The following is a 27,910-nucleotide window of genomic DNA, read 5'->3' on the forward strand; positions in this document are numbered from 1 at the left end:
GACTTTATTCTGGTTTTTCATGCCCCTTGTGCATGGAGGCTTTCACTTTTTATTTTAGAATTTTTAAGCAAGAATTTTAAAATGACCCATGTCACATACTATCTAGTTTTGTAACAAAATTGAAATTGACTCATTGTAAATTTTTCCTGGAAACACTTGGCGTGGTTTGTTTTGTTACATGTGTGAGAGAAGTGGTTCAAATTTAAAGTTGAAAGCCGAACCATATACTTCTATTAATTACAAGAGAATATTGAACAACAGTGTTTTATTTATAAATGTACAAGATCACATTTTGAGGTTGCTAATAAGTTGCAGCAAGGAAAAAAGATAATTGAAATACCTTAACTATCCTTAGACAAAGGGAATTGTTTCTCCTACTCTAAGTGGTGTAGAGCTATTGGATAGAAACTCAAAAATACCTCTCAAATTTAAAATGTATTTATAGATGCATCTCATATACATCAATAAGGGTGGTAAAATGGGTTGTCTGTCCTGCCTAAAGCCTAGGGGTGTGCAAAAATATGCTTAACCAAACTATATTACTAAATTGAATTGCATTGCACCAGAAAATAATTGAACCACTTGAATGGTTAATGAACTGAACCATTTAAATTAAACAATTAGAATTCAGTTTAAAATCGGTTCATAACCAGTTTTCTTTTATAAATTGTTTTAATTATAAAATATATTTTTTTTATAAAAAAAATAAAAAATTATTGAGAGTGAAAATAAAAAAAAATGGAAATTAAAAATATTTATAATTATATATAGTTTTTTAGAAAAAAAATCTGAAAATAAAATATTTTGTATTCCACAAAATAAAAAATATTTTTTTTTTGAAAATAAATATTTTTATTCATTAAAAAAATATAATCTAATTTGAAATAAAAAAAATAGAAAAATAAAAAATTATTGTTTTTTGAAATAAAAAAATTCTGAAAAAATTTGTTTTTTTTGAAAAATAAAAATTTTAGAATAAAAAAAATTTTGTAGTGAAATTTTTTCACAAATATTTAAAATTTATTATTCTGAAATTTTTTATATAGAAAAAAAATATAAATTTTTATTTTTCAGAAAAAAAAATTAAAAAAAAATTCTTATGGATTCTTTTTCTCGAAAAATTAAACTTAAAATGATCTTTTTTAAAATTATTTTTTGCATGAAATTTTAAAAAAAATTATTTCGATTTTTTTCTGAAAAATAAAAAATTTAATTTAACTCTAATAAATAAAATATTTTTTTTAATAATAAATATTTTCAAATATTATATATATATATTTAATTAATTATTTTTTATGAAATTAAAAAACTTGATTTTAAAAGAGTTCAAATTATAAAATTGGTTTATAATTGCAAACTGATTATAAACTAGTTTATAAATACAAACTGGTTATAAACTAGTTTTAAACTGAATTGAAACCATTTTAGCAGTTAACTCCATTTTTTTTAAATGGTTATTATAAACTGAACTATAAATGTGGTTTGGTTCAATGCAGTTTATGAACCATGAACACCCCTACTAGTAAAGCCTGCCAAAAAAGAAGTGGGATTGGGGCAGACATGTCCGCCAAGTTGAAATGGACACGAAAATCTAGTTCCCCAACTTATTTTATTTTATTTTCATTTTTTAAAGAAATTAAAAGCTATTTTTTTTACATTTCCATAAGAAAGTATCAAACCAACAATTAGAAAGTATAAATGACAAAAGACTAAAATCATTAAAGTATTACCCTTCAATCAAAAATAGAACCTTCAATAAGTATTTATCTAAAATAGAAGTAGAACCATCAACAAGTATTAACTTTTAAATTTCAACCAATCAAAATAAATATTAAGTTAAACCATCAAGCAACCATTAACTTTTAACCATCAAGCAACCAAAGTTTAAGCTCAACCAACCAAAACTATAATAAGTATTAAGTACAATATCAAAGTTTAAGTTCAACAAATCAAAACCATAATATCATTACCTAACAAAATAAGAGTGAAGTATTTTAAAACTAAATTTTAATCACTAAGGTCAAAAATATTAGATGCACTCTTAGAACAAGTTGGATCTTCTTTTTCATCTTCATTGTCATCATCATTTCCATTTATATTATAAAACAATGAAATAAATTAAATGGTTAGAAAAAACATATTAAAAAAATAGTAGATAATTATATTCATACTAAAAATAATTACCATCATCAAAGGCATGCAATCAATTGCAAGAACAAAGCAATGCTTCAACATTTTCAGACAATAGTCGACTTCTATACTTGTTAAGCACTTTAGAACCAATACTAAAGGAAGATTTGGATGCAACAGTGGTAATAGGAATGCTTAACAAGTCTCGAGCCATTACTGAAAGTTAGGGAAATTTATGTCCAGTGTTCTTCCACCATTGTAGTACATCCAAATATTTTGTGTAATCATTTCTTTTAGTTGTACTAGATTGTTGAATCACAACTCTTAATTCACAACCGCTCTTTGATTTATCCGAAGGAAAAGGTCAAAAGAGGAAAAACCTATTCTTGCATCGTAAGCACAAGGCGGGGAGATACCTAGGTAAGGGGTTGTTTAAGCTTAGGGAAGGTACTAGCACCCTAAACTTCTGTAGTACTCTACAGGAACCTTTTGTTTATTGTATGTCTTTTTATTCTTATTATCTGTTTGGAATATGTACTGAGCTAAAGGATAAAGTGACCTAAAAGAGACCTAAGGGTTAGTCCTAAGTTTACTCGGCAAGACGTCGCATCTTGTGCCTACATATCCTGACGGGAATGGAATCAGAGTAATTGTAGTTCCCCTTGAAAGAAAGGCTAGAAACTTCTTGACTGTGGTCAAGGTTTAGATGGGGCATAAGCATTTCTTAAGGAAACGCTTACGTGGAGCGTTGAAACTCCTATTTCTACGTTGAGGCGTTGAATTGAAATTAGGGCTAAAATTAGGGATTCCACGGCGGGAAACCCTAAGGCAGAGTACGACGACTCTTTGACCTAATGCTAGGGTAAAGGGCGTTTTCGTCCACGGCGGGACGCCTAGGCTATTGAGGTTTTGGAAACGGTCAAGGGTTTGAAAAGGGTCAAAATTTAGGGTTATTGACTCGGCGGTCACACTGCTAAACCTAATTCCTTCGGAGGGCAAGACGGTAAAAACATGCAAGCAACAGAATTATTACATGGCAGGCATAAAAAATATGAAAATAAAGCAAACAGTAAAGGAAAGCATCGCGACCACTCGCGTAAATTACAAATCCCCAAAAATGTGAAATAAAATAAACCGCGACCATGGCCTCGCATAAATTACATCCATGGAACAAAAACGAACAAATGAAATAGTAATGATAAACTGAAACAAACAAATTAACGGGGTTAGACGAAAATAAAACGACTAAGTCAAAACTGAATTTTTGAGATTTTTCTTTGTTGAAAAGAAAAGTTATTATATATTTTTTTATATTTTTGATAAGGAAGGGTTATTTTAAAACTAATGCCTTTTTTCTAAAAAAAATTGTTTTAATTTGAAAGATTTTTTTTTTGATTAAGAAAAGAACTTATTTTTAACTTTTGTGGTAAATAAATAAAAACAAATTAATCTAAATATTAAAAAAAACGGTGCTATTATTATCCTTTTTTAAACGGTGGAGAATGATAAATACAAATTATAAATTATGTACCTATCTTTTAAAACAAATTAATTATAGACTATGAATAAAAACAAATTAATCTAAATAACAAAAACAAGCTTGATTATAAATTATGTACCTAGCTTTTTTTAACAAAGGAAATTTGGTACGTAAAAGTTATATATAAAAAAAATCTTACTTAATAGCAATTATTAACATTACAAATTTTATTAATTAGAAGTTATTAGAAAACTTTTCAATTTACTATGTTAATAATTAGAAGTTATTAGAAAACTTACTTAATTAGAAGTTATTAGAAAACTTTTTATTTAAAACAATTACTAATACCAATTTACCAAAACCCAACAGACAAGATAAACGTGAAAAGAGAAAAGTCATTTGGCTTTGTGCTTGCTGCTAGGGTTTGTCAATCCTTTCTCTTTCTCTCCTTATACCGACGGCGGCCATTGTTGCATGCTCCATGTTTCCTTCTTCTATCCTACACATCTTCTTCTTAAACCTGAAATGCACACATCAGAGCAAAACGATTTACGGTGATAAAATCCTACCTGTACGCGTTTGTTATTGACGGTGTTTGTTGAGGTTCGTTAGCCGATGATGTTTTGCGACTGAGGCGTTGCTCGATGACGGTAATGGGTCCCGGTGGTAGTGGCAATCAGAAGGATCCACTGCCGCCACAAGTTCCCGATGTTGATCCGTTACGACGAGGCTTCGGTTCTGGCTTCCCCTCCTTCTCTTCGGATTTCGGATCCCTCCTAATATTTATATCCCCCTCGAATCCACTGTGGGCTTTGATTTTTCATGATTTCCGCTGAAGTTGTTGCTAGATTTGTTGAGGTATTTTCGGAACAGATTATTAATGAGTTTTTGACTGAACGACTTTGTTATATTGTTGTTGTGCTTTTGGATCCGGATTTTACGTTTATTGATTTTATTTCGGATTTGCTGGCTGATATTGTTTTGGATTGTTGAACGGATCCAGTGGATTTGAAAACTTGTTAATTAAACCGGTTCGATGGACTGGCTTTCTGAACTGTTTTTCTGAACTAGTTTCTGAATTGGTTTTGTTTGAACTATTTCAGCTTGTTGGACTTTTTGTTGGAATTGTGTTTTTTCATAGGATGATTGGAGTTAAGGTCCCATTTGGGGCAAACCGTCCTCCTGAGAAAAATCACTTCTCAAACCGGCTTTTCAAATAAGCTCTTTTTTGTATAATCTCTTTTTGGCCAAGCAATCTCAAAATGCAGTTTTCCTCTCAAACCGGCTTTTCAAATAAGCTCTTTTTTGTATAATCTCTTTTTGGCCAAGCAATCTCAAAATGCAGTTTTCCTCTTCCTCTTTCGGTGCCTTTCGATAAGAACAAACATCTGCCCTGTTCTGGCCGAGGTCGCGAACGGGACATCCGATGATGATATCTCTGAGGGTGTCAAATTAACCGATTCAATTTCCTTGTTTTGCTCATTTTGCAGGTTTGAAGATATGTCGGAAAAGTCGGAGAATCGGAGCGAATAGACATCGGACAGTATAGTAACTTAAGAATTTTATGATTCCTTTTGTAGAAAATGTACTTATTATTTTTGTAATTTTATGTATTATTATTTTTGTGTAAAGAATTAATAAAAATTCCTTATTTTTGTGGAAAATTATTATTATGATTATGCAAAACAAAATGAAAACCACTGCATATGCTGTTTGTTTAATGTTGGAAATAGAATTAAAATAAAACTATGAAATAAAGTTATATTTTTTTTTTTAAATGAAGTTATCTAAAATGAAATGAAAACTTAAACGGGATTAGTTATTTTAAAATGAAATAAAACTTAAAATGAGATGATCTATTTTTTTAAAATGAAATGAAATATAAAATAGAATTAAATAAAATTAATTTAAAACAAAATGACGGTACAATGCAATATGGTTATCCGGCTAAGCTTCCGACACCATTTCCGATTAAAATCTCCCAACCAGATCAAACAAACCAAAGTTCCTGATTACAACTCAAAATTCAAACTTGACGGCCGGATGTAAACAAATGACCGTTTTGCCCTTCATAAGCTAAAGAGCGCACCACGCGATATTTCCTGCAAAAATCAACCAACTACAAGAACTTGTTAGTAATTAGTTAAATGCAAAAATGCAACAGAACGCGAGATGGTTCGACTAATCTTAGGGCAAAATTTGGGGTGTTACAGTTGCCCCTATTTAAATAACTTCACCGAATGATTTGAGCGACGTAGGCTCGAGAAATCATGGTGAAAGGGATTTAAATATAGATAACCGAAAATTTTGCCCTTAGATGCGGCGATATGCACTGCTAGGGACAAAACGGAATAGAATAATCCTGACCATGCTATGATGCGTATGATGCGGATGATGGAATGATAAATGCAATGATACAGACGATACGACGACACAGGGGACAAACGCAATGAACGAACCACACTGGGGAATATGACGCACTAGGGAAACAGCGTGACACGGGGAATTCTAAAGATGATGGTCAATTGGTGCGAGCGCGACCAACCGTCACTTTTAGAAAGGGAATGGTAAAACGGGATCCTCAATGGAGATGGCACCGATGGAACGGCCTCCGCTGGGGAATATCTGAGAGTAAATGATCAACAGGTTCAGGTGTGACCGGCTGATAGTCTAGGGTAAAAAAGTAGGATCGGCACGACTGTAGGATCGATTAACAAGATGCTGGGGCATTGAGCAAAGCATAACCTCCGAGCTTCTGGAAACTCTCCCTCGTGACAGGATCAAACGGAATTTTTAGGAATCCGTAGGAAATATACGGGGTAAAACCGGTTGTATGCCAAAATAAATGGACTTTAATGGGAAATGCCCTAATAAGCTTTCTCGAGAGAGAACTGCCACTTATCGTTGGAAGGGACTTATATGCCAAACTACATAAGCTTTCCAATGAAGAGGTTGTTGCTTATTTGTGGATAATAGATGAAAAATTGATTGATTGATGAGCTCCGCTGGAGGGAATTGTCACTCATCTGATAAATAAACCTCTTCATATCTAAGGTCGGCGCCCGGAATACGATTCAGATTCTTCTTTTACTAAAGGATAAAATGGACTTCTTCATACTTCAAGGTCGGCACCCTGAACATGATCCCGCTCCTTCTTTTACTAAAGGATAAAATGGTCCACGGCGGGAGGCCCAAGAATGAGTACGACGACTCCACGTTTTGAAGTTTAGGAAAAGATATGTCCACAGCGGGACACCCAAGCATGAGTGCGGCGACTCACCTTCTCAAGGTTTAGGAAAGGATATGTCCACAGCGGGACACCCAAGCATGAGTGCGACTCACCTTCTCAAGGTTTAGGAAAGGATATGTCCACGACGGGATGCTCAAGAATGAGTGCGGCGACTCAACGTCTTAAGGTTTGATGTAGGTGATACGCTCCTCGGCTGGGAACTGTCGCTTGTCTGCAAAGGATTGTAAATGATTTCCTTGAAAGATAGTGCAAAATAAATGCACGTCCAGGTAGGTTCAGTGACCGACAGGACCGAAGTTCGATCTAGAACTGGGCTAGAAAGACTCCATTGGGGAAATAACCTCAAATGGGGATTATCTTATCCTAACACGGAAAGATAGCTGAAATAACCATCGTCCACAAGGGTTGAACTCTGTGGCGATTAGCTGGAAATAAATAGTATTTTATGCTTAGGCTGACGATCTACTTGGAGAGAGCGGACTAACCTAGTTACTCGGAGGTAACGACAAAGGATGACGATAAATAGCAAACATGCTAATGCGCATGCCAAAGTGTATACTACTGTGTATGTAAATGTGTATGAAAAAGTCATGCAATGAGTATGCCATGCTTAGGCTCATGCGTATGCTGACCAAACCGACGAGCGGAGGACCTGAGATGAAATAAGCATTTCGACGGGAATATTCGGGGACCTCTGCAATAGTACCCCTCTCAGGGGATAAGAAGAGTTGATGGGAGAACCGAATCTGGCTTCAAAATATAACTTCCCTGGGGAGAGAATATCATGACTTCCACTGGGGATCTTTGACCTATGCATGAGGATACGATGTCAGGACTATCCGTGGGGGATAACTGTCATGAACCATAGTCAGCCAAAGAACTCTTAGGATCAGAGACTTCCGGGGATAAATATCCGCTTCGCGGGGACGATATGGAATTAGGCAACTTCATGGAGACAACGTAGCAACTTCCTGGGAATAGTACCTCGGCTTCCTACTGGGGAGAATTCAACAGACATTCCTGGGGGAAGTATTCCTAAGGCAAGTAAGGCAATTCTACTGAAGAACAGATGATCCCATTGAGGATGGGCCTTCCAGAATAGATATCACTTGGAGGATACCGGGGATATCTCTGCAGTCTTGAGAGTCACTGGGGGTTATCGAATGAATCACAAAAGTGTTGTCAACTTAAAATCTCGCTGGGGACTGTCTCTGGGAATATGATGGTAATGATCAAATGCTTATGCAACACCGAGACTTACCGGGGAGCGAAGAGATCCTTCACAAATTTCCATGAGTCAAAGTAAATTTCGTTTCCAAATGTATTTCTGAGAAAATTATTTTGGTTTTGAAAACACTTTTCACGTTCAAATTTTACTAACAAAAGCAAATTGCATAACAAAATAAAACGGAGATAATGTGAACAAGGAAACTGAATATCAAAAGGTCCATTTTATTGAAGAATGGTAACTTGCTAAAGGCATAGCTCCATGGAAAATTACAATTTTAAATTGGCAATATGGGAAAGGTTACATTGAATCCAACGACCTACTATCCCTAATGACTAAGACTACCCAAAACCTTGCTCATGAAGAGAGTGATTGGATTTGAAGTGGACTTCTGTAAATGTATCTGCGATGTTTGGTGTCGTCCGATGCAGTGAAATGCCATGTCCCTAACTTTTGCCTGGACTGCCCTTTCGGGTTTTCAATCCACCGGGACGCTCATTTTTGCCTAAGTCGCCCTTTCGGGTTTTCAACTTAGCGAGCCATAGTATTTTTTTTATTTTCTTTAGGCATAATATTTTCGGACTGCATCGGAGTTCATAGGATGTGCGAGCTCTTCTCCATCCATTGTTGTAAGAATTAGCGATCCTCCGGAGAAGACTGTCTTAACAACAAATGGACCGTCGTAATTGGGCATCCACTTCCCGCGCATGTCCTTGTGAACTGGCAAGATCTTCTTGAGTACAAGTTCTCCTTGTTGAAACTCACGGATTCAGACTTTCTTGTTGAAGGCTCTCTTCATCCGTTTCTGGTATAGCTGACCATGGCACATAGCCGTCAAACGCTTCTCGTCGATGAGGTTTAGCTGGTCGAACCTGTCTTGAACCCACTCGGCTTCATCTAGCTTGGCTTCCCTCAATACCTTTAAGGAAGGTAGCTCAACTTCAATGGGGAGGACGGCATCCATTCCATATACTAGTGAGAAAGGTGTTGCCCCTGTTGAAGTCCTAACAGTAGTTCTGTATCCATGCAAAGCGAATGGTAACATCTCATGCCAATCCTTGTAAGTCTTAACCATCTTTTGTAGGATCTTTTTGATGTTCTTGTTCGCAGCTTCAACAGCTCCATTCATCTTAGGACGGTATGGAGAAGAATTATGATGTGCAATCTTGAAGGTATCACACAACTCCTTCATAGTCTTATTGTTCAAATTGGTACCATTGTCAGTTATGATCCAACTTGGAACTCCATAACGACAAATAATTTCTTTCCTGATGAAGCGGACAACCACCTGTTTGGTCACATTGGCGTAGGAAGCAGCTTCTACCCACTTGGTGAAATAGTCAATAGCAACTAGGATGAACCGATGACCATTGGAAGCTTTTGGCTCAATTGCCCCAATCATGTCAATGCCCCACATGGAGAAAGGCCACGGTGAAGTCAGAACGTTCAACGGTGCAGGAGGAACATGCATTTTGTCAGCGTAGATTTGGCACTTGGGACACTTCCGGGCGTATTGGATACAGTCAGACTCCATCGTTAACCAGTAATATCCAGCTCTTAACATCTTTTTAGACATCGCATAACCATTGGCATGAGTCCCGAAGGTTCCCTCATGAATCTCCTGAAGTAACATGTCTGCTTCATGCTTGTCAACACATCTGAGCAAAACCATGTCGTAACTTCTTTTGTATAACACATCATTGCTGATGAAGAAACGGGATGCCAGTCTTCTCAATGTCTTCTTGTCAAGACAGGAAGCACCCTCGGGATACTCCTGTTTGAGCACATAATTCTTAATATCATGAAACCATGGCTTTTCATCCACCTCGTTTTCTTCGACCACCTGACAGTACGCGGGCTCGGTCCTGCGTTCAATTCGAATGAGAGGTGCTTCATTGACCAATTTGACCTTCCACATGGATGCTAACATGGCTAAAGCATCAGCCACATGATTCTCAGATCTCGGAACATGTTCGAACTTGATCTCGTCAAAATACTTAATCAACTCGATGATGTAGGCTCTATAAGGGATTAAATTCTCGTGCTTCGTCTCCCATTTACCCTTTACTTGATAAATAACCAAGGCTGAATCTCCACTTACCTTGAGAAGTTTGATTCGGAGGTCGATAGCTGCTTCAAGGCCAAGAATGCATGCTTCATACTCTGCGATATTGTTTGTACATTCAAAGTCTAACCTTGCTGTAAAAGGGGTGAACCCACCTTTCGGATTCATCAGAACTGCGTCTATACCATGCCCATTGTAATTTGAAAAACCATCAAACATCATCCTCCACCAGAGACCCGGTTTCGGACCTTCCTCAGGACCTGGCTCTTCATAATCTCTCTTTATCAATAGGATGTCTTCATCAGGAAAGTCGAACTTGAGAGGCTCATAATCTTCTACGGGCTGATCTGTCAGATAATCTGATAAAATACTTCCTTTGATAGCTTTCTGCGGTACGTACTGGATGTCATATTCCGATAGCAACATGTGCCAACGGGCAAGCCTCCCCGTCTGAGCCGGCTTTTCGAAAATGTACTTTATTGGATCCATCTTCGAAATCAATAATGTGGTATGACAAATCATGTACTGCCGGAGACGTCTAGCAGCCCATGCTAGCGCACAACAAGTCTTCTCCAAGAGTGAATATCTGTTTTCACAATCAGTGAACTTCTTACTTAGATAGTATATGGCATGTTCCTTCCTTCCAGTCTCATCATGTTGCCCAAGTACGCAACCCATAGACTTCTCAAGAACGGTAAGGTACATGAACAATGGTCTTCCAGGAATAGGAGGGATTAAGATAGGAGGCTCTTGCAAGTAATCCTTGATCTTTTCAAACGCCCGCTGACAGTCAGGATTCCAATCAATAGTCTGGCCTTTGCATAGCAACTTGAAGATCGGTTCACAAGTAGCAGTCAAATTAGAGATAAACCTGGAAATATAGTTTAAACGCCCCAGAAAACATCTGACTTGTGTTTCAGTCTGCGGAGCTGGCATGTCTCGAATGGCTCGGACTTTATCAGGGTCTACTTCAATTCCTCGCTGACTGACAATAAAACCAAGTAGTTTTCCAGATCGAATACCAAAGGTACACTTAGCGGGATTCAACTTCAACTGGTACTTTCTGAGTCGTTCAAATAACTTTATCAAATGATCCAAATGGTCCTCTTCGTTTCGAGATTCAGCGATCATATCATCCACATAAACTTCAATTTCTTTGTGCATCATGTCATGGAAGAGGGCAGTCATGGCCCGCTGATAGGTTGCCCCTGCGTTCTTCAAACCGAAAGGCATAACTTTGTAGCAGAAGGTCCCCCAAGGGGTAATAAATGTAGTCTTTTCTCGGTCGGCTGGATCCATCTTGATCTGATTATAACCGGAGAAACCATCCATAAATGAGAAAACCGCAAAACTAGCTGTATTGTCGACAAGGGTATCAATATGAGGCAATGGGAAATCGTCTTTTGGACTAGCTTTGTTCAGATCCCTGTAGTCTACGCACATTCTGACCTTACCGTCCTTTTTGGGCACTGGAACAATGTTGGCAACCCAATCAGGATATTTTGCAACTGCCAGGAAACCCGCATCCAACTGTTTCTTAACCTCATCTCGAATATTCAAAGCCATGTCAGGTCTCGTTCTTCGAAGTTTCTGTTTGACAGGAGGACATTCTGGCTTAAGCGGTAGTTTGTGAACTACAATATCTGTGTCTAAACCTGGCATATCTTGATACGACCATGCGAACACATCAATGTATTCCTTCAAAAGCTTTATCAACCCTTGCTTGATCTCAGCCCCAAGCATTGTACCAACCTTGACCTCTTTCTTGTCCTCGTCTGTGCCAAGATTAACCAAATCTACCTGCTCCTTATCTGGTTGAAGTTCCGTGTACTCGTACTCGACCAACTTTGTCAGTTTAGTGGGTACTTCAGAATCTTCCTCACCCTCATCTTCAGCTTGATAAATGGGTGAATCCCAATCAGGAGAGACAATATCGTCATTGGATTCAACAAGGTTTGTAATGTCACTGCATGTTGAAAGGCTTATTTTATTAAATGTTTAATGAAAATGAGAGAAGTGAAAATGTATTTTAGTTTGTTTTTGAAAAGATTGCCAATTTCATTTTTAAAGGTGAAAAAAAAAACCACTGGAACAACTTGGAACAGAACAAAATGCATTTATTAATAATTGTTTGAAATGAAAGGTGGCCCTACAACGCGATCCAATAGCCTGGGGCAGAGCTAATGGATTTGAAAACACAAATGAAAAATTAAATTACTTTGACACTGGAAAAATAACAGGAATCTCTATAGCCTCCCAGTTGCTCAATGTTGCACTACTCTTGAACACCAGGTTGCTTAAATCGTCATCTTCATCACCATCGCTGACGGCATTAACTTGAAAACCTCCGCTGATAAACACTTCTTGGTAAATCTTCGGACGCCCTTCGACATTTGTAGAAGCTTTATCATGAGTTGGTCTGTAACCCAACCCGTGGCGATCAGTTTTGGTCTTGACGTTGATTATCTCTCCCCAACCTTCAGGAATGCCCCTGTCAATTGTTGATCTGGTACTCTTTAAGGATGAAAAAGATGGATTACTCTGGCCTTCCACAGTCTCTTCGACCTCCACTAACACAGCATTGGCGATCTCAAGTGCTTGGAAAGAAGTTTCCAACGCGTCTTCATCGGCCTCAATATAACGGAACGAAGATAAATTACTGACCATTAAATCCTCCTCACCGTGAATAATCACCAGCTTATCATCAACTACAAACTTCATCTTTTGGTGCAAGGTAGAAGTCACATCCCCAACAGCATGGATCCAAGGTCTTCCAAGTAGACAGCTGTAATTGGGATTGATATCCATGACTTGGAAAGTGATATTGAAAACATGCGGACCAATCAGAATTGGAAGTTCCACTTCTCCAATCACAGCTCTACGAGAACCATCAAACGCCTTGACAATCAAAGAAGTAGGCTTCACCATAGTTTCTTTGTAAGCCAACTTACTAAGAACTCTCTTGGGTAGGACGTTCAAAGATGAACCGGTATCCACAAGCACCCTGGCTAAATTATCCTCTTGACACTTCGCTGATATGTGCAAAGCACGGTTGTGATTCTGGCCCTCTTTCGGTAGCTCTTCATTGCTGAAGCTAAGAGTATTACATGCGGTAATATTGGCGATCACACTATCAAACTGACCGGTAGTAATATCTTGAGCGACATGAGCTTGCGTCAATACTTTCTGCAAAGCAGCCCTATGAGCGGGTGAATTCAATAACAGAGACAGGATAGAGATCTTCGAAGGGGTCTGATGAAGCTGATCAACGACTTTGTAATCACTCTTCCTGATGATCCTTAAGAATTCAGCATCTGCATCATTAGTAACAACCTCTTTATTTTTATCTCTGGCAGGCCCAGCAGTGTTAGTAGTTGTCTCTCTAGGTGGAGCCTCATCAAAACGGGGAGTGTACACGCGACCACTGCGAGTCATCCTGCTTGCCCCATCTATGTTAGTCACACTTTCACCATCAACCTTCACTTCTTCTCTTGGAATGACCTTCCCAGATTCTTTGTCAATCGCGGTTACACCATACTTCCAAGGTACTGCTTTGGGATCACTGAATGGAAATGGACTCGGTTTTTGGATAATCAACGGTTTAGGCTGGTCCACTGTTGGAGTAACGGGAGTCGGTATACTGAACACTGGTATGACAGAATTTGGTGCTGGCAAATTAAACACTGGTATCCTACCCCTTGATTCTGGCAAGTTGAAGGTAAGCTCAATTGCGGCTACTTCTTTCACCTGGTTAACTACTTGCAAAAAACCATCATCAATCAATCTCTGAACGTCTTTCCGAACCATAACACAACCCTTATCACCTCCCTTACAGCTCGTACAACCGATATGGGAAACAGATACTAGGCCTGCTTTAAACAACTTTGAATGGAATGCCTTGAGCGGAGTCTTAATCTGAGCTACATCAAGGATAGAATTCTCTTCAGACGAAGCATCAATGGCATTAACATCCCCATGGTCAGGCAAAGGGTTACTTTTGACATTGGGCGGCGAATCGTTGAATGACAGAATCTTCTTTTCCATCAGATCCCTCACAAGGTTTTTCAAAGCATAACAGTTCTCCAAGTCGTGATCTGGCGCACCCTCATGAAATAAACAATGAGCGGCGGCGTTGTAGTTGGCTGGCAAAGGATTCGGAGGCGGTCCCAAAGCTCGAGTAGTGACCAAACCGCGTTGCACTAAGTAAGGATACAACTCGGTGAACGTCATCGGAATCGGTGGATAAGTCTTGTATAGTCTCCTTGGAGCATTCTGGCGAGGTGCCTGGTTCCTCGGTTGTTGACTCGCCTGAGCGTTGGATGCTTGTTGATAATTCGGAGGAGGATAAACCGGAAGCGGATAACCAGGAACCTGTTGCATGGGCTGATAAACGGGCGCTTGTGGAGCTTGTTGGTTAAAAGATGGTGCAACAGCAGCCACGTACGGCGGTGGCGCGTACTGGACCGGGTAACCCTGTGGTTGGGCATATTGTGGCGGATATTGATACTGCCTATTCCTTCTCCTATCTGAAGACACAGCATGAGTCTCTCCCTCCTTCTTTCTCTGAGGATTGACGGAAGTCTTCTTAGCTTGGTCCTTCGAACTCATACTGCTAGAACCACTGGACATCTTTCCACTCTTAATAGCTAATTCAACCTTTACTCCAACAACAACAATATCAGCGAAATTCGTGGTTACACTACCCACCATCCTTTCATAGAACTCAGGACAAACGGTGTCAACAAACCAGTCAGCTAATTCTTTATCAGTCAATGGAGGTTCAACCTGGGAAGCAATTTCCCTCCATCGCTGGGCGTATTCCTTAAAGGTCTCAGAACTTTTCTGCGTCATACTCAAAAGTTGTCTCCTGTCAGGAGCCAAGTCCATGTTGTACTTATAGTGCTTAATGAAAGCGTCAGACAAATCTTGAAAAGACTTGATGCGAGATTGGTCCAAGGTTAAATACCACTTCGACGAGGCACCTTTCAGACTGTCTTGAAAACAGTGGATCATCAACTTGTCATTTTCCACATGGGCAGCCATCCTACGGTAGTACATTATCAAATGGCTTTTCGGACATGTAGTCCCTTCATAGCAGTCAAAGTTCGGAGTCTTGAACTTTGGCGGAATAACTAAATCGGAAACCAAACAGATGTCTCTAGCAGCAACACCAAAGATCTGGTCTCCTTCCATCTTTCTTAATCTTTTATCAATAGTAACAACCTCCTCGCGGAGCCTATCACGCGGCTGGTAACCTTCATCATTATCATCCAGAATTTCATAAACAGGCTCATTAAGATAAGGCTGCACCCGAGTATGGACATTAGCTTGTGTGAAGGTAGGGACCACCTTTGGAGGCTCGGGAACCAAAGGCACAGTCTGTTGAACGTTCTGTATAACCGGCATGGCTTGTTGACCGCTTTGTGCAACCGGCATAGTTTGTTGAACTGACGTAACAACAGACGGATGTATGAAACTCTGCGAAAGACCATAAGGAAACGGGTTCTCAACTGAAACAACCGGCGGATCTACGGCAGCGGTAGTGTTGATCTCAGAAACCACAGTAGGCTGAGTATCCATCTTTGCATTGATAACCTGAAGTAGTTCCATAATTGTTCCTACATTCCCTCGAAGGTCTGCTAGCTCGTTGTTAACGCGATCCATCTCTTGAGCGTGCTCTTCCATCCTTCTTCGAGCTTGAGCTCTAGTGTTGTATCGATTCAGGGTGACGAAACTGTACGCGAGAGAACTGAGTATGAGACAACCGGGAGACACATGAAATGCAAAATGTGATGCAAAATGCGAATGAAAGATTTCATGGAATTCAAGCCTTTACGAACATCGCGGAATACCACTGGGATCTTTATTTATTAATTTGAAAATGGATTACAAATAAATATTCTTAAAAAATCTTAACAAGAAAAAAAAATAGCTAACTAAAAGCTACGAAAGCCCTAAGGAAGCGTAGTCCACGACTTCAACGAGTAGGCAGAGAGTCGGAGGAAAATAAATCCTCGTAGATTCTTCTCTTTTTGTAGGAAAGCACTTCTTCATTCTTCGCCTGCATCTGCTTTTGTAGCTCTTCATTCTCACTGAAGATAACCTGATATTTATTTTTCCACGTTTCTGCCTCATGTTGTGCTCTCTTCAAAGCGATTTCCAACTTTTCAGCTTCGGACATGAATACTAAAACAGGTTCTCTTCTCGGAGGTAAAGGATCTTGGCGAGGATAAGGCATCTTCAGCTTGATGGCTCTTTCCCGGACCCAACGAAGATAAGGTTCCATAGACACACAATTCAGCTTTCCCAAACTTTCTTTGCCCTTCTTGTGCAAATGACGCCAAGCGGATACAATCTGATCTTGAAGTTCTTTGTCACCCTTAAAGAAGATTTTCTCCACATGAACACTTTTAGGCGGTTCTTTCAAGGGATACCCTAACTGTCGGCGAGCTAGGACTGGATTGTAGCTGATTCCTCCACTAAAACCAAGTAAAGGTACGTTGGCAAAGTCTCCACAGCTGTCAATAATTAGTATTCCATCATACACACGATTATACCAAACGATGTCCGAGTGTGTCAGCGCCATGACCCTTGGTGACCAAAATCCCTTATCAAGACTCAAAAAAGACTTGGGCAAGTGCGAAATAAACCACTTGTATAATAAAGGCACGCAACAGGTGATCATTCCTCCACCATGAAAATTCCGGAGATGTATGGAATGATAAGTGTTACCCAATAACGTTGGTACTGGATTGTTCTTCATGAATATTTTGATGGCGTTAATGTCAACGAATCCTTCAAAACTTGGGAAGAGTAGCATTCCATAAATAAGCAAAGCAAGGATTGTCTCAAAGGTAGGCATGCTTAAATGATCGGCATAATATTGGGCTTTCTTAATTAAGAAATGCATAGGTAACCCTACAGTTCCGCCTTTGGTGATCATGTTGCCTTTGATGTCGGACACCTTTAAGCATATGGCTTTAGCAATGTCTTCCTCTTTAGGGTCCTTCTCTAAGAAAGGGAACGGAGACTTATCCACAATAGGTAACCCCATCAACTGAGAGTACTCTTCTAAGGTAGGTAATATCTGATAATCTGGGAACGTGAAACAATGGTAATCCGGATCATAGAACTGTAGTAACGTAGAAAGAAGTCCATCCTTCACTTGGATTCTCAATAAGAATAATAGCCTTCCGTACTTGTCCTTGAACCCCTCTTGATCTTCAACCAAAGCTCCTAGCTTCCTTAGGTCATCCAACTTAAAATTCTTAAAAGAGTATTTCAAGGTGTTTCTCTTATTGTAATCCATGGTAGCCTGCGATGTTCATAAATAAAGTTTGAATTCCATGAGATGTAATGCAATGCAATGTTTTATGGATGTAATGCACATAAACACACAAAGTCCTAGGTTAAAGGTATATGAGCGGAAGTCAAGGTCTACCCATCCCACAGAGGTATGTACTATAGGGTTAATTGTACCTGCGGAACAAGGGTTCTAAATCGGTGCCCAAAGTCATCAGTCCATCTTTCGGATATTATCAATTTCCCAATTGACTCGGTGGTTAATAATATTCTCAAGAGAACCTCTTTTGAGTGTGGTATCGCGTAGCAACTATTTTGGGATTACTCCCTCATAGTCCCTGCACTACGTCCTATATAAGGCCAAAGTGGTGTTAAGGTAACTACGGTCCCCAGTGTCATAGGCTCCCATCGAAGATAGTAAGTGTCTTCACGATTACTCGTTCAACAGAACTACCTTTCAAAAGGGCCTCAACTGAGCGGTGATTCTCAAGTCGGCTTGGTCGGGATTCAACTCCCTATAAGCTTCGTTGAATCTATCACCTCCTATAATAAGTTCACTCAAATCCGGGTGTAGGACTTATCTCACAACAAAGATACCCCCCATAATACACAATAATATATACAGACAATTAATAGTATAAAATATCATACAATACACAAAATAGGGGCAACCCTTAATTATGAAGATCCCCAGTGGAGTCGCCATTTTCTGTTGCGGTGGAAATAGGATATCAAACTATTAATTAGCTTGAATCACAATTCTTAATTCACAACCGCTCTTTGATTTATCCGAAGGAAAAGGTCAAAAGAGGAAAAACCTATTCTTGCATCGTAAGCACAAGGCGGGGAGATACCTAGGTAAGGGGTTGTTTAAGCTTAGGGAAGGTACTAGCACCCTAAACTTCTGTAGTACTCTACAGGAACCTTTTGTTTATTGTATGTCTTTTTATTCTTATTATCTGTTTGGAATATGTACTGAGCTAAAGGATAAAGTGACCTAAAAGAGACCTAAGGGTTAGTCCTAAGTTTACTCGGCAAGACGTCGCATCTTGTGCCTACATATCCTGACGGGAATGGAATCAGAGTAATTGTAGTTCCCCTTGAAAGAGAGGCTAGAAACTTCTTGACTGTGGTCAAGGTTTCGATGGGGCATAAGCATTTCTTAAGGAAACGCTTACGTGGAGCGTTGAAACTCCTATTTCTACGTTGAGGCGTTGAATTGAAATTAGGGCTAAAATTAGGGATTCCACGGCGGGAAACCCTAAGGCAGAGTACGATGACTCTTTGACCTAATGCTAGGGTAAAGGGCGTTTTCGTCCACGGCGGGACGCCTAGGCTATTGAGGTTTTGGAAACGGTCAAGGGTTTGAAAAGGGTCAAAATTTAGGGTTATTGACTCGGCGGTCACACTGCTAAACCTAATTCCTTCGGAGGGCAAGACGGTAAAAACATGCAAGCAACAGAATTATTACATGACAGGCATAAAAAATATGAAAATAAAGCAAACAGTAAAGGAAAGCATCGCGACCACTCGCGTAAATTACAAATCCCCAAAAATGTGAAATAAAATAAACGGCGACCATGACCTCGCATAAATTACATCCATGGAACAAAAACGAACAAATGAAATAGTAATGATAAACTGAAACAAACAAATTAACGGGGGTTAGACGAAAATGAAACGACTAAGTCAAAACTGAATTTTTGAGATTTTTCTTTGTTGAAAAGAAAAGTTATTATATATTTTTTTATATTTTTGATAAGGAAGGGTTATTTTAAAACTAATGCCTTTTTTCTATAAAAAAATTGTTTTAATTTGAAAGGTTTTTTTTTTTGATTAAGAAAAGAACTTATTTTTAACTTTTGTGGTAAATAAATAAAAACAAATTAATCTAAATATTAAAAAAAATGTGCTATTATTATCCTTTTTTAAACGGTGGAGAATGATAAATACAAATTATAAATTATGTACCTATCTTTTAAAACAAATTAATTATAGACTATGAATAAAAACAAATTAATCTAAATAACAAAAACAAGCTTGATTATAAATTATGTACCTAGCTTTTTTTAACAAAGGAAATTTGGTACGTAAAAGTTATATATAAAAAAAATCTTACTTAATAGCGATTATTAACATTACAAATTTTATTAATTAGAAGTTATTAGAAAACTTTTCAATTTACTATGTTAATAATTAGAAGTTATTAGAAAACTTACTTAATTAGAAGTTATTAGAAAACTTTTTATTTAAAACAATTACTAATATCAATTTACCAAAACCCAACAGACAAGATAAACGTGAAAAGAGAAAAGTCATTTGACTTTGTGCTTGCTGCTAGGGTTTGTCAATCCTTTCTCTTTCTCTCCTTATACCGGCGGCGGCCATTGTTGCATGCTCCATGTTTCCTTCTTCTATCCTACACATCTTCTTCTTAAACCTGAAATGCACACATCAGAGCAAAACGATTTACGGTGATAAAATCCTACCTGTACGCGTTTGTTATTGACGGTGTTTGTTGAGGTTCGTTAGCCGATGATGTTTTGCGACTGAGGCGTTGCTCGATGACGGTAATGGGTCCCGGTGGTAGTGGCAATCAGAAGGATCCACTGCCGCCACAAGTTCCCGACGTTGATCCGTTACGACGAGGCTTCGGTTCTGGCTTCCCCTCCTTCTCTCCGGATTTCGGATCCCTCCTAATATTTATATCCCCCTCGAATCCACTGTGAGCTTTGATTTTTCATGATTTCCGCTGAAGTTGTTGCTAGATTTGTTGAGGTATTTTCGGAACAGATTATTAATGAGTTTTTGACTGAACGGCTTTGTTATATTGTTGCTATGCTTTTGGATCCGGATTTTACGTTTATTGATTTTATTTCGGATTTGCTGGCTGATATTGTTTTGGATTGTTGAACGGATCCAGTGGATTTGAAAACTTGTTAATTAAACCGGTTCGATGGACTGGCTTTCTGAACTGTTTTTCTGAACTAGTTTCTGAATTGGTTTTGTTTGAACTATTTCAGCTTGTTGGACTTTTTGTTGGAATTGTGTTTTTTCATAGGATGATTGGAGTTAAGGTCCCATTTGGGGCAAACCGTCCTCCTGAGAAAAATCACTTCTCAAACCGGCTTTTCAAATAAGCTCTTTTTTGTATAATCTCTTTTTGGCCAAGCAATCTCAAAATGCAGTTTTCCTCTCAAACCGGCTTTTCAAATAAGCTCTTTTTTGTATAATCTCTTTTTGGCCAAACAATCTCAAAATGCAGTTTTCCTCTTCCTCTTTCGGTGCCTTTCGATAAGAACAAACATCTGCCCTGTTCTGGCCGAGGTCGCGAACGGGACATCCGATGATGATATCTCTGAGGGTGTCAAATTAACCGATTCAATTTCCTTGTTTTGCTCATTTTGCAGGTTTGAAGATATGTCGGAAAAGTCGGAGAATCGGAGCGAATAGACATCGGACAGTATAGTAACTTAAGAATTTTATGATTCCTTTTGTAGAAAATGTACTTATTATTTTTGTAATTTTATGTATTATTATTTTTGTGTAAAGAATTAATAAAAATTCCTTATTTTTATGGAAAATTATTATTATGATTATGCAAAACAAAATGAAAACCACTGCATATGCTGTTTGTTTAATGGTTGAAATAGAATTAAAATAAAACTATGAAATAAAGTTATATTTTTTTTTTAAAATGAAGTTATCTAAAATGAAATGAAAACTTAAAACGGGATTAGTTATTTTAAAATGAAATAAAACTTAAAATGAGATGATCTATTTTTTAAAAATGAAATGAAACATAAAATAGAATTAAATAAAATTAATTTAAAACAAAATGACGGTACAATGCAATATGGTTATCCGACTAACTTCGCTTCCGACACCATTTCCGATTAAAATCTCCCAACCAGATCAAACAAACCAAAGTTCCTGATTACAACTCAAAATTCAAACTTGACGGCCGGATGTAAACAAATGACCGTTTTGCCCTTCATAAGCTAAAGAGCGCACCACGCGATATTTCCTGCAAAAATCAACCAACTACAAGAACTTGTTAGTAATTAGTTAAATGCAAAAATGCAACAGAACGCGAGATGGTTCGACTAATCTTAGGGCAAAATTTGGGGTGTTACAGAAATCAATTAGTAAATCCTGATTTCATATTATTTGTAAGAAACCAATTAGTAAATCATGAATAAAGAACTTACATAAAATAGCCTTGACTCAGTTGACATAGTTGAAGAGGTAGTAGGAGGAATACTTGAAGCATTTGAAGAAGAATATTGTCAACCATATCAATGCATTGCTTAAATTTTATCATCCTACTCTCTGAACCTTTCACATGTTTAATGGTTTCCCTAATCTTTTGCAAAGCACCAGAAGCTACTTTAAGACCCTCTTGCACAATTAGATTTAAGATATGTGCATAACAACACACATGAAAGAACTCCCCTTTACATGATAACCAATTTTGCAAGGCTAGTTGACTCTTCAAAGTTTGCTGTAGGACATCATTTGCAGAAGCATTATCTAGAGTAACGGTAACAAAATTCTTCTCTATTCCCCAATCAGTCAAAAACTAAGATATTCTTTTACATAATTCAAAATCAGTGTGAGAAGAAGGCATGTGACAAAAGTTGAGGATTTTACTATTTAACTTCTAATTTTTATCAACATAATGAGCAGTTAAAGTAATATAGCCCTCAATATTAATTGATGTCCATAAATAAGAAGTTAAAGAAATCCTACAATGAGTGTTGTTCATTTCTATCTTAATCTTTTCCTTTTCCCTTTTGTATATTCTCACAACATCAGCCTTTGCGGTATTTCTAGTGATATGAATGTAATCAGAATTCAAATACTAAAGCCAAGTTGTAAGCTCTTCAAACTCAGCAAATTTAAAAGGAAGATTTTGCTTAATAATTAGTCGAACACACATTTCACGAGATACCAAATTATCAACCTTTAATGATTTTAGCTTTCCTTGCATGTCTAACATCATTTGACCAACATCTCCAAAATTAACTTTCTTGTAAACTTCAAGATGACGTTTTAGAGAAGTTGTCTCATATCATTTTCCTCCACATGCATATGATGTACCACATGCATTGCATTTTGCTCTTTGTTTTCTCTAATTATCCAACCCTTTTATCATACTAAAAAACTTCCACACTTGAGATTTCTACTTTCTCTTAGTGTTCTTCATTTTACTATGTTCCCCTAAGACATTACTATTAGGTTCCACCGACTCACAATCTTGTTCCACAGTTAGGTCCAAATCTACATCATCACTCTCATCAATTGGAGCTAAAAAATCCATATGAAAACTAAGAGCATTCATATCACCTGACGGTGAAGAAATCAAGAGCATTTCCTAGGTCTCGATGCATCCATTTGCATTACCATCTGTTGATTAAGAAATAAATATTATTCCTTAAATCCCAGTGTGTTCGTTCGTAACCATATGCATATCATCACATTGCATATTAGGGGGAAATTCGGGTCTATTTGATATTTAAACTATCTTTTACAATGATGATTTAAAGACAAGAATTCTTCATATCCTCCGGTTAAAGATGTTTAAATATGGGCAGCTGTCACACACTAAAATTTACCCTAAGTTTTTTCATAACATAGCATAATCGTTTCGTTTTGTCGTGCATTTCATAACATAAAAGCATTTATCAGGGTTTAGATGAAAAATCAGGAGTTCTGGCATTTTGTCTTGTCTCGATGACATTCATTCAGTTATATGTTGATTAAGAAGTCAAATGATTTGATTTCTAAATCTCAATGCATCTTTCATTCCATTGCATCGTGTTTTCAGAGGTTCAGAGGGTGATAATCAAGAATATTGTCGTCATCTAAATCTTTGTAGGGTTAATTGTGATTGAGAATCATAAATAAATTGCCAAGGGCGATTCAATTACATCTTATTGTCTATTCACGATTATTCAGTGAATGAATCATTGCATTCACTAGAAGTTTGCATTTTATACTTGTCACAATATGTATTTTGTTTCGCATAACACTTAAAATGTCACTCTAAATAATTTTTCAGATCTATAGACAGACGAGTCAAATCGTTTCTCAACTGTTCATCAAATTGACAGGCGAAAAATTTCAAAATTAAGCTTGCAAACGTCAGTTTTATTAATCTAAGGTTCGCGTAGTTTAATCTGACGTACTCGTTTTAATTTTTCGACTACTTTTTCAGCCGCATTTGAATCAGTCTGAGCCTTTTAACCGACTGATTTTATTTCAAAGTTTTAATAAAACATGTATATTTCTGAAAAGTTTATTTTGTTTGATCATTTTAGTGTATTAATTTTACTTTTTTGCGCATTTTCGCGCCCAGTTTTTATTTGATTTAATTCTTTCTATTTTGTTTTTTCTATCAAAATATTTTTTTTAAAAGAAACAAATGATAATAAATTAATAACCAATTTGGTTTTTATTTTTTTGTATTTAGAAAATATTTTGTTTTTATTGTTTCATTTAAATTTAATTTAATAGGACAGTTTTGGTATTAGTTAAAAAAAAGAAAAAAAAATCTAACACGTATATATACTAATTAGTATGGCATTGCAGAAGAAAAAAGGTAGAACCAGTAAAAATTGATCTGCAACGCGCAATATTTTAGAAAGAGGTTCTCTTTTATTTTTTATTTGGATTCAAAAATAGAAAGAGGGTGTGACGTCCTCTTTCAAATAAAAAAACAGAATAATAGTTGTGATTCTTCTTTCTCCATGGTGTCACCTTCATGCGTACAACCTTCTCTTTCTTTACTTATCAAACCTTACACTGTTTTCCATATTATTCTTGCAAGAATTGAAACTCCTTCTCTGTAAACTCATAAAACAACATAATATTAACCATTCTTCATCATCTCACACCACAAAAACCTCCAAGCCCCCTTCGTCGAACTCTCTCTTCATCTCCACAACTTCACTTTAACACGCATTTAAAACCACCGCAATACCACCTTAAACCACCATGTTCATCCATCCATAACAAACACCATAAAACCGCTGATACTATAGCAACCGTCAGATCCCTCAACAAACCATCATGTGAAGCCACCACCATCATCCGCCAATGTCACTAACAATAGCCACAATTACAAATTTATGCTCCCTTCAATGTTAGATACACCTCTCTCTTCACACGATCTAACAACATTCAAATAATCACAACTCCATTTTTCCAACAATGTACTTCTAATTGCATACCATTTTTGAACCGTAACATTACGACAACATTATCTCCATTTTTGAATACAACCGACTTGCCTCTTCAAACAACAAGACACTCATAACCACGTTTCGCAAACTCCATAACTACCAAACACGCCATCCACCTCCTCTATTTTTCCGACCTGCTTCCACCAACAACGATCTAAAAACAACATCCACTCTAACTCCTTCCGTCATAACCGTGAGCTCCCTCTATCTGCCGCATTTTTTTGACACCAACAACAAACAACAAGAAAAAGGAAGAAATACGAGTGAGAGAAAGAGAGTGCGAGAGAGGTGAAGTGAAAGTTTGAGAGGAGATTTTTTTTTTATTTGCTTTTTGTTCTAAAACAAGTTTTGCTGCTTGTTATTGAAGGAGAAAGAAGAAGTATTTTGTTTTGTTTTTTTAACTTTGTACTCCCCTATTACGTGTTGATTGGTGAGCGGTGGATTGTTTTATTTATTTATTTATTTAAGTTTTCACAATACTTTCCCATTAGGTGTAGCACTACACCCTTTCATTTTATTATTATTTTTTTCTTTATATATATATATATATATATATATATATATATATATATATATATATATATATATATATATATATATATTATTAATACTTTTATTATAATAATAATAATTACTATTAGTATGTATTATTGATTATTATTATTATTATTATTATTGTTATTATTATTATTACTCTTTATTATTATTATTGATTATTGACAATTATTATTATTATTATTCCTATTATATATCATTATCACTAATATTATTATTATTAACTATTATCATTATATTTTGATTATTATTATTATTGATTTATTATCTGTATTATTGATTATTATTATTAGTTATTTATTATTTTTGTTGATTTTTAATTATTTATTATTATTGTGACCACTAATTATTATTATTATTGTTAATTTTATTGTTGATTATTATTTGTATTTATTTATTTTAATTATTACTGTCATTGTAATTATTATTGTTATTAATATTTCTATGACTAATTATTATTTTTGTTATTATTATTATTATTATTATTTTATTACTAATTATCATTATTTATAATATTATAATTATTATTTATTTACTATTATTGTTATTATTATTTATTGAGTTAATTAAATTATTTAAATTGTTAAACAAACAAAATTGATTTATTGGTCTGATGGATTTTTTCACATGTGCGTATCAATTTCAAAGTTAAAAATTCAATTTAATCTTAGAAATTGCTTACACGCATAGAGTTTTGTTGACCGGCCTCAGATAGGGTGATTCCTACATGAATCACTTTACGATTGCTTAACATAACGCTAAATTATATAGTTTAATTTCTATTTTTTATAATTGTCTTTTGAGCTTGTACTGTTTACTTATTGTGTTGTATCCACATTCGACAAATTGTACCTCCATTCTCTTAAATATGTAATAAATTTACCACTTTCATTTACTTTATTGTATCAGTTGATTGTTAATTCTCAAGATTAAAATCAACACTTTCATAAAAGAACAAAAACAAATACTCGATCCAACGTTGAGCCATTTTCACAAATCATAATCATTTCCATATCCACTTCTCTGTCATTTTCAAAACCCTCAAATCATTTTGTTTCAGTTCAAATGCAAATAATACAAACCTAGATCCAACATTAAGTATTTTTTCCCTAATCAAATCCAAATTACTTAATCATATTTAAACATTATTTCAAAAAATATGAAAATGGAGACTGTATTGAGCCTTTGATTCCTCTCCTTAATTACTTAGATACGAGTAGCCTTACTCGGCCATTCGAGCAATTGTCATCTATTAAAAAACTTCAAACCCACACCACATCCAAATACTTTCATAATCAAACTTTAAGTCAAATTCATTTTTTTAATAAACTTGGATGAAAAAGGAGGTGGCATGGAACCTTCCATTCCATTCCCCGAGTACTTGGATACGAGTAGCTTTACTCGGCCATTCGAGTATATGTCGTCCGTCCAAAACACTTTAACCTTATTTAAATCCTTTTGCAGTTAAGGATGAAAAGATAGACGGCCTAGATCCTTATATTCCTCTTCTCGAGTACTTGGATACAAGTAGCCTTACTCGGTCATTTGAGTAACGTCATCCAACAAAACACTCAATCAATCAAACTTGTTTTCCGCCCTTGTGCGACTTCGAAAACATTTTCAGAAACGAGTATTCTTTATCCATATTGACGTGAAACAAATAAAGAGTTCAACCTCCAAGAGTTAGCAGTAAGTAAAAGTTTAATCACTCAATATGTCTAAAGGATCACTCCTTAAAAGCAGTCAACCTAGTAGTTCTCTTTAAGTAGAACTATGTATGCCTTGAATTCTTCATAGCACCTGAAGATACGTAGGAGCATGATTGTGAAATCTTGTCAGACACATTAATGTTAAAAAACACCCCTTTAATAAATAAAAAATCCATATTTTCTTTCTTTTTCTCGCTCTGTAAGTAGAAGAAAACCATTAACATTAGTTAACACTCTATCATAAATATAACTAAGTGGCTCCTGTTTAGTACAACGGATGTGAGGAGTGCTAATACTTTCTCATTGTATAACCGACTTCCGAACTCGAATTTGGTTGCGACGACCAATTTCTTTTTGTTTTTGTGAGTTTTATCAATATTTTCCCTTCCCTTCATTGGAATAAATAAAGTTTGGTGGTGACCATGTTCGAACATCTTTTCCGCAAGCGTGCAAGTGTCTCTCAAAGATTGCTTTTTTTTTCTTCCGAGATGCGACATAGACATTAATAAGTTGATCATGCAAATTCACCAAGTATATTTATAATGACTCCATGCGATATCTTTTTTCCAGTTAAACAAAATCTACATTAATGTGTTTGAACACTCAAATATAATTATTTTGAGGGTACTTTCATACTAAGATAATAATCACAAATTGGCTCATTATGTAAAAATCTTGAAATCTTAATTGTTTAAGAAATTACGATAAGCTATAAGCAAATGATATATAAGGTGAATGGGTAGGGAGTAGGGGTGTGCATGGATCATGAACCAAACCAAATTGAACCATATATATGGTTCGGTTTGGTTCTTAAAACCATTTTCATAAAACCAATTTATTTTTTAGAAACCGGTTTATAAGTGGACCGGTTCGGTTTTAAACTGGTTTTTAAAAAAAAAAACAGTTAAAAAAAAAACAGTTTTAAATCAATTTCTTTAAAACCA

The 27,910-nt window shown here is 36.4% G+C and overlaps 1 protein-coding gene across 1 annotated transcript; it reads right to left on the reverse strand.

Annotated features, from left to right (window-relative positions):
• Positions 1 to 16,130: 16,130 nt before the first annotated feature.
• Positions 16,131 to 17,462, reverse strand: LOC127137049 (uncharacterized). Its single transcript, XM_051063547.1, has one exon. It carries the CDS (start codon positions 17,460 to 17,462, stop codon positions 16,131 to 16,133), a length of 1,332 nt encoding a protein of 443 aa, XP_050919504.1.
• Positions 17,463 to 27,910: the final 10,448 nt, after the last annotated feature.

This window comes from Lathyrus oleraceus, chromosome 4 (assembly GCF_024323335.1).
Source record: "Lathyrus oleraceus cultivar Zhongwan6 chromosome 4, CAAS_Psat_ZW6_1.0, whole genome shotgun sequence".
NCBI classification, from domain to species: Eukaryota; Viridiplantae; Streptophyta; class Magnoliopsida; order Fabales; family Fabaceae; genus Lathyrus; species Lathyrus oleraceus.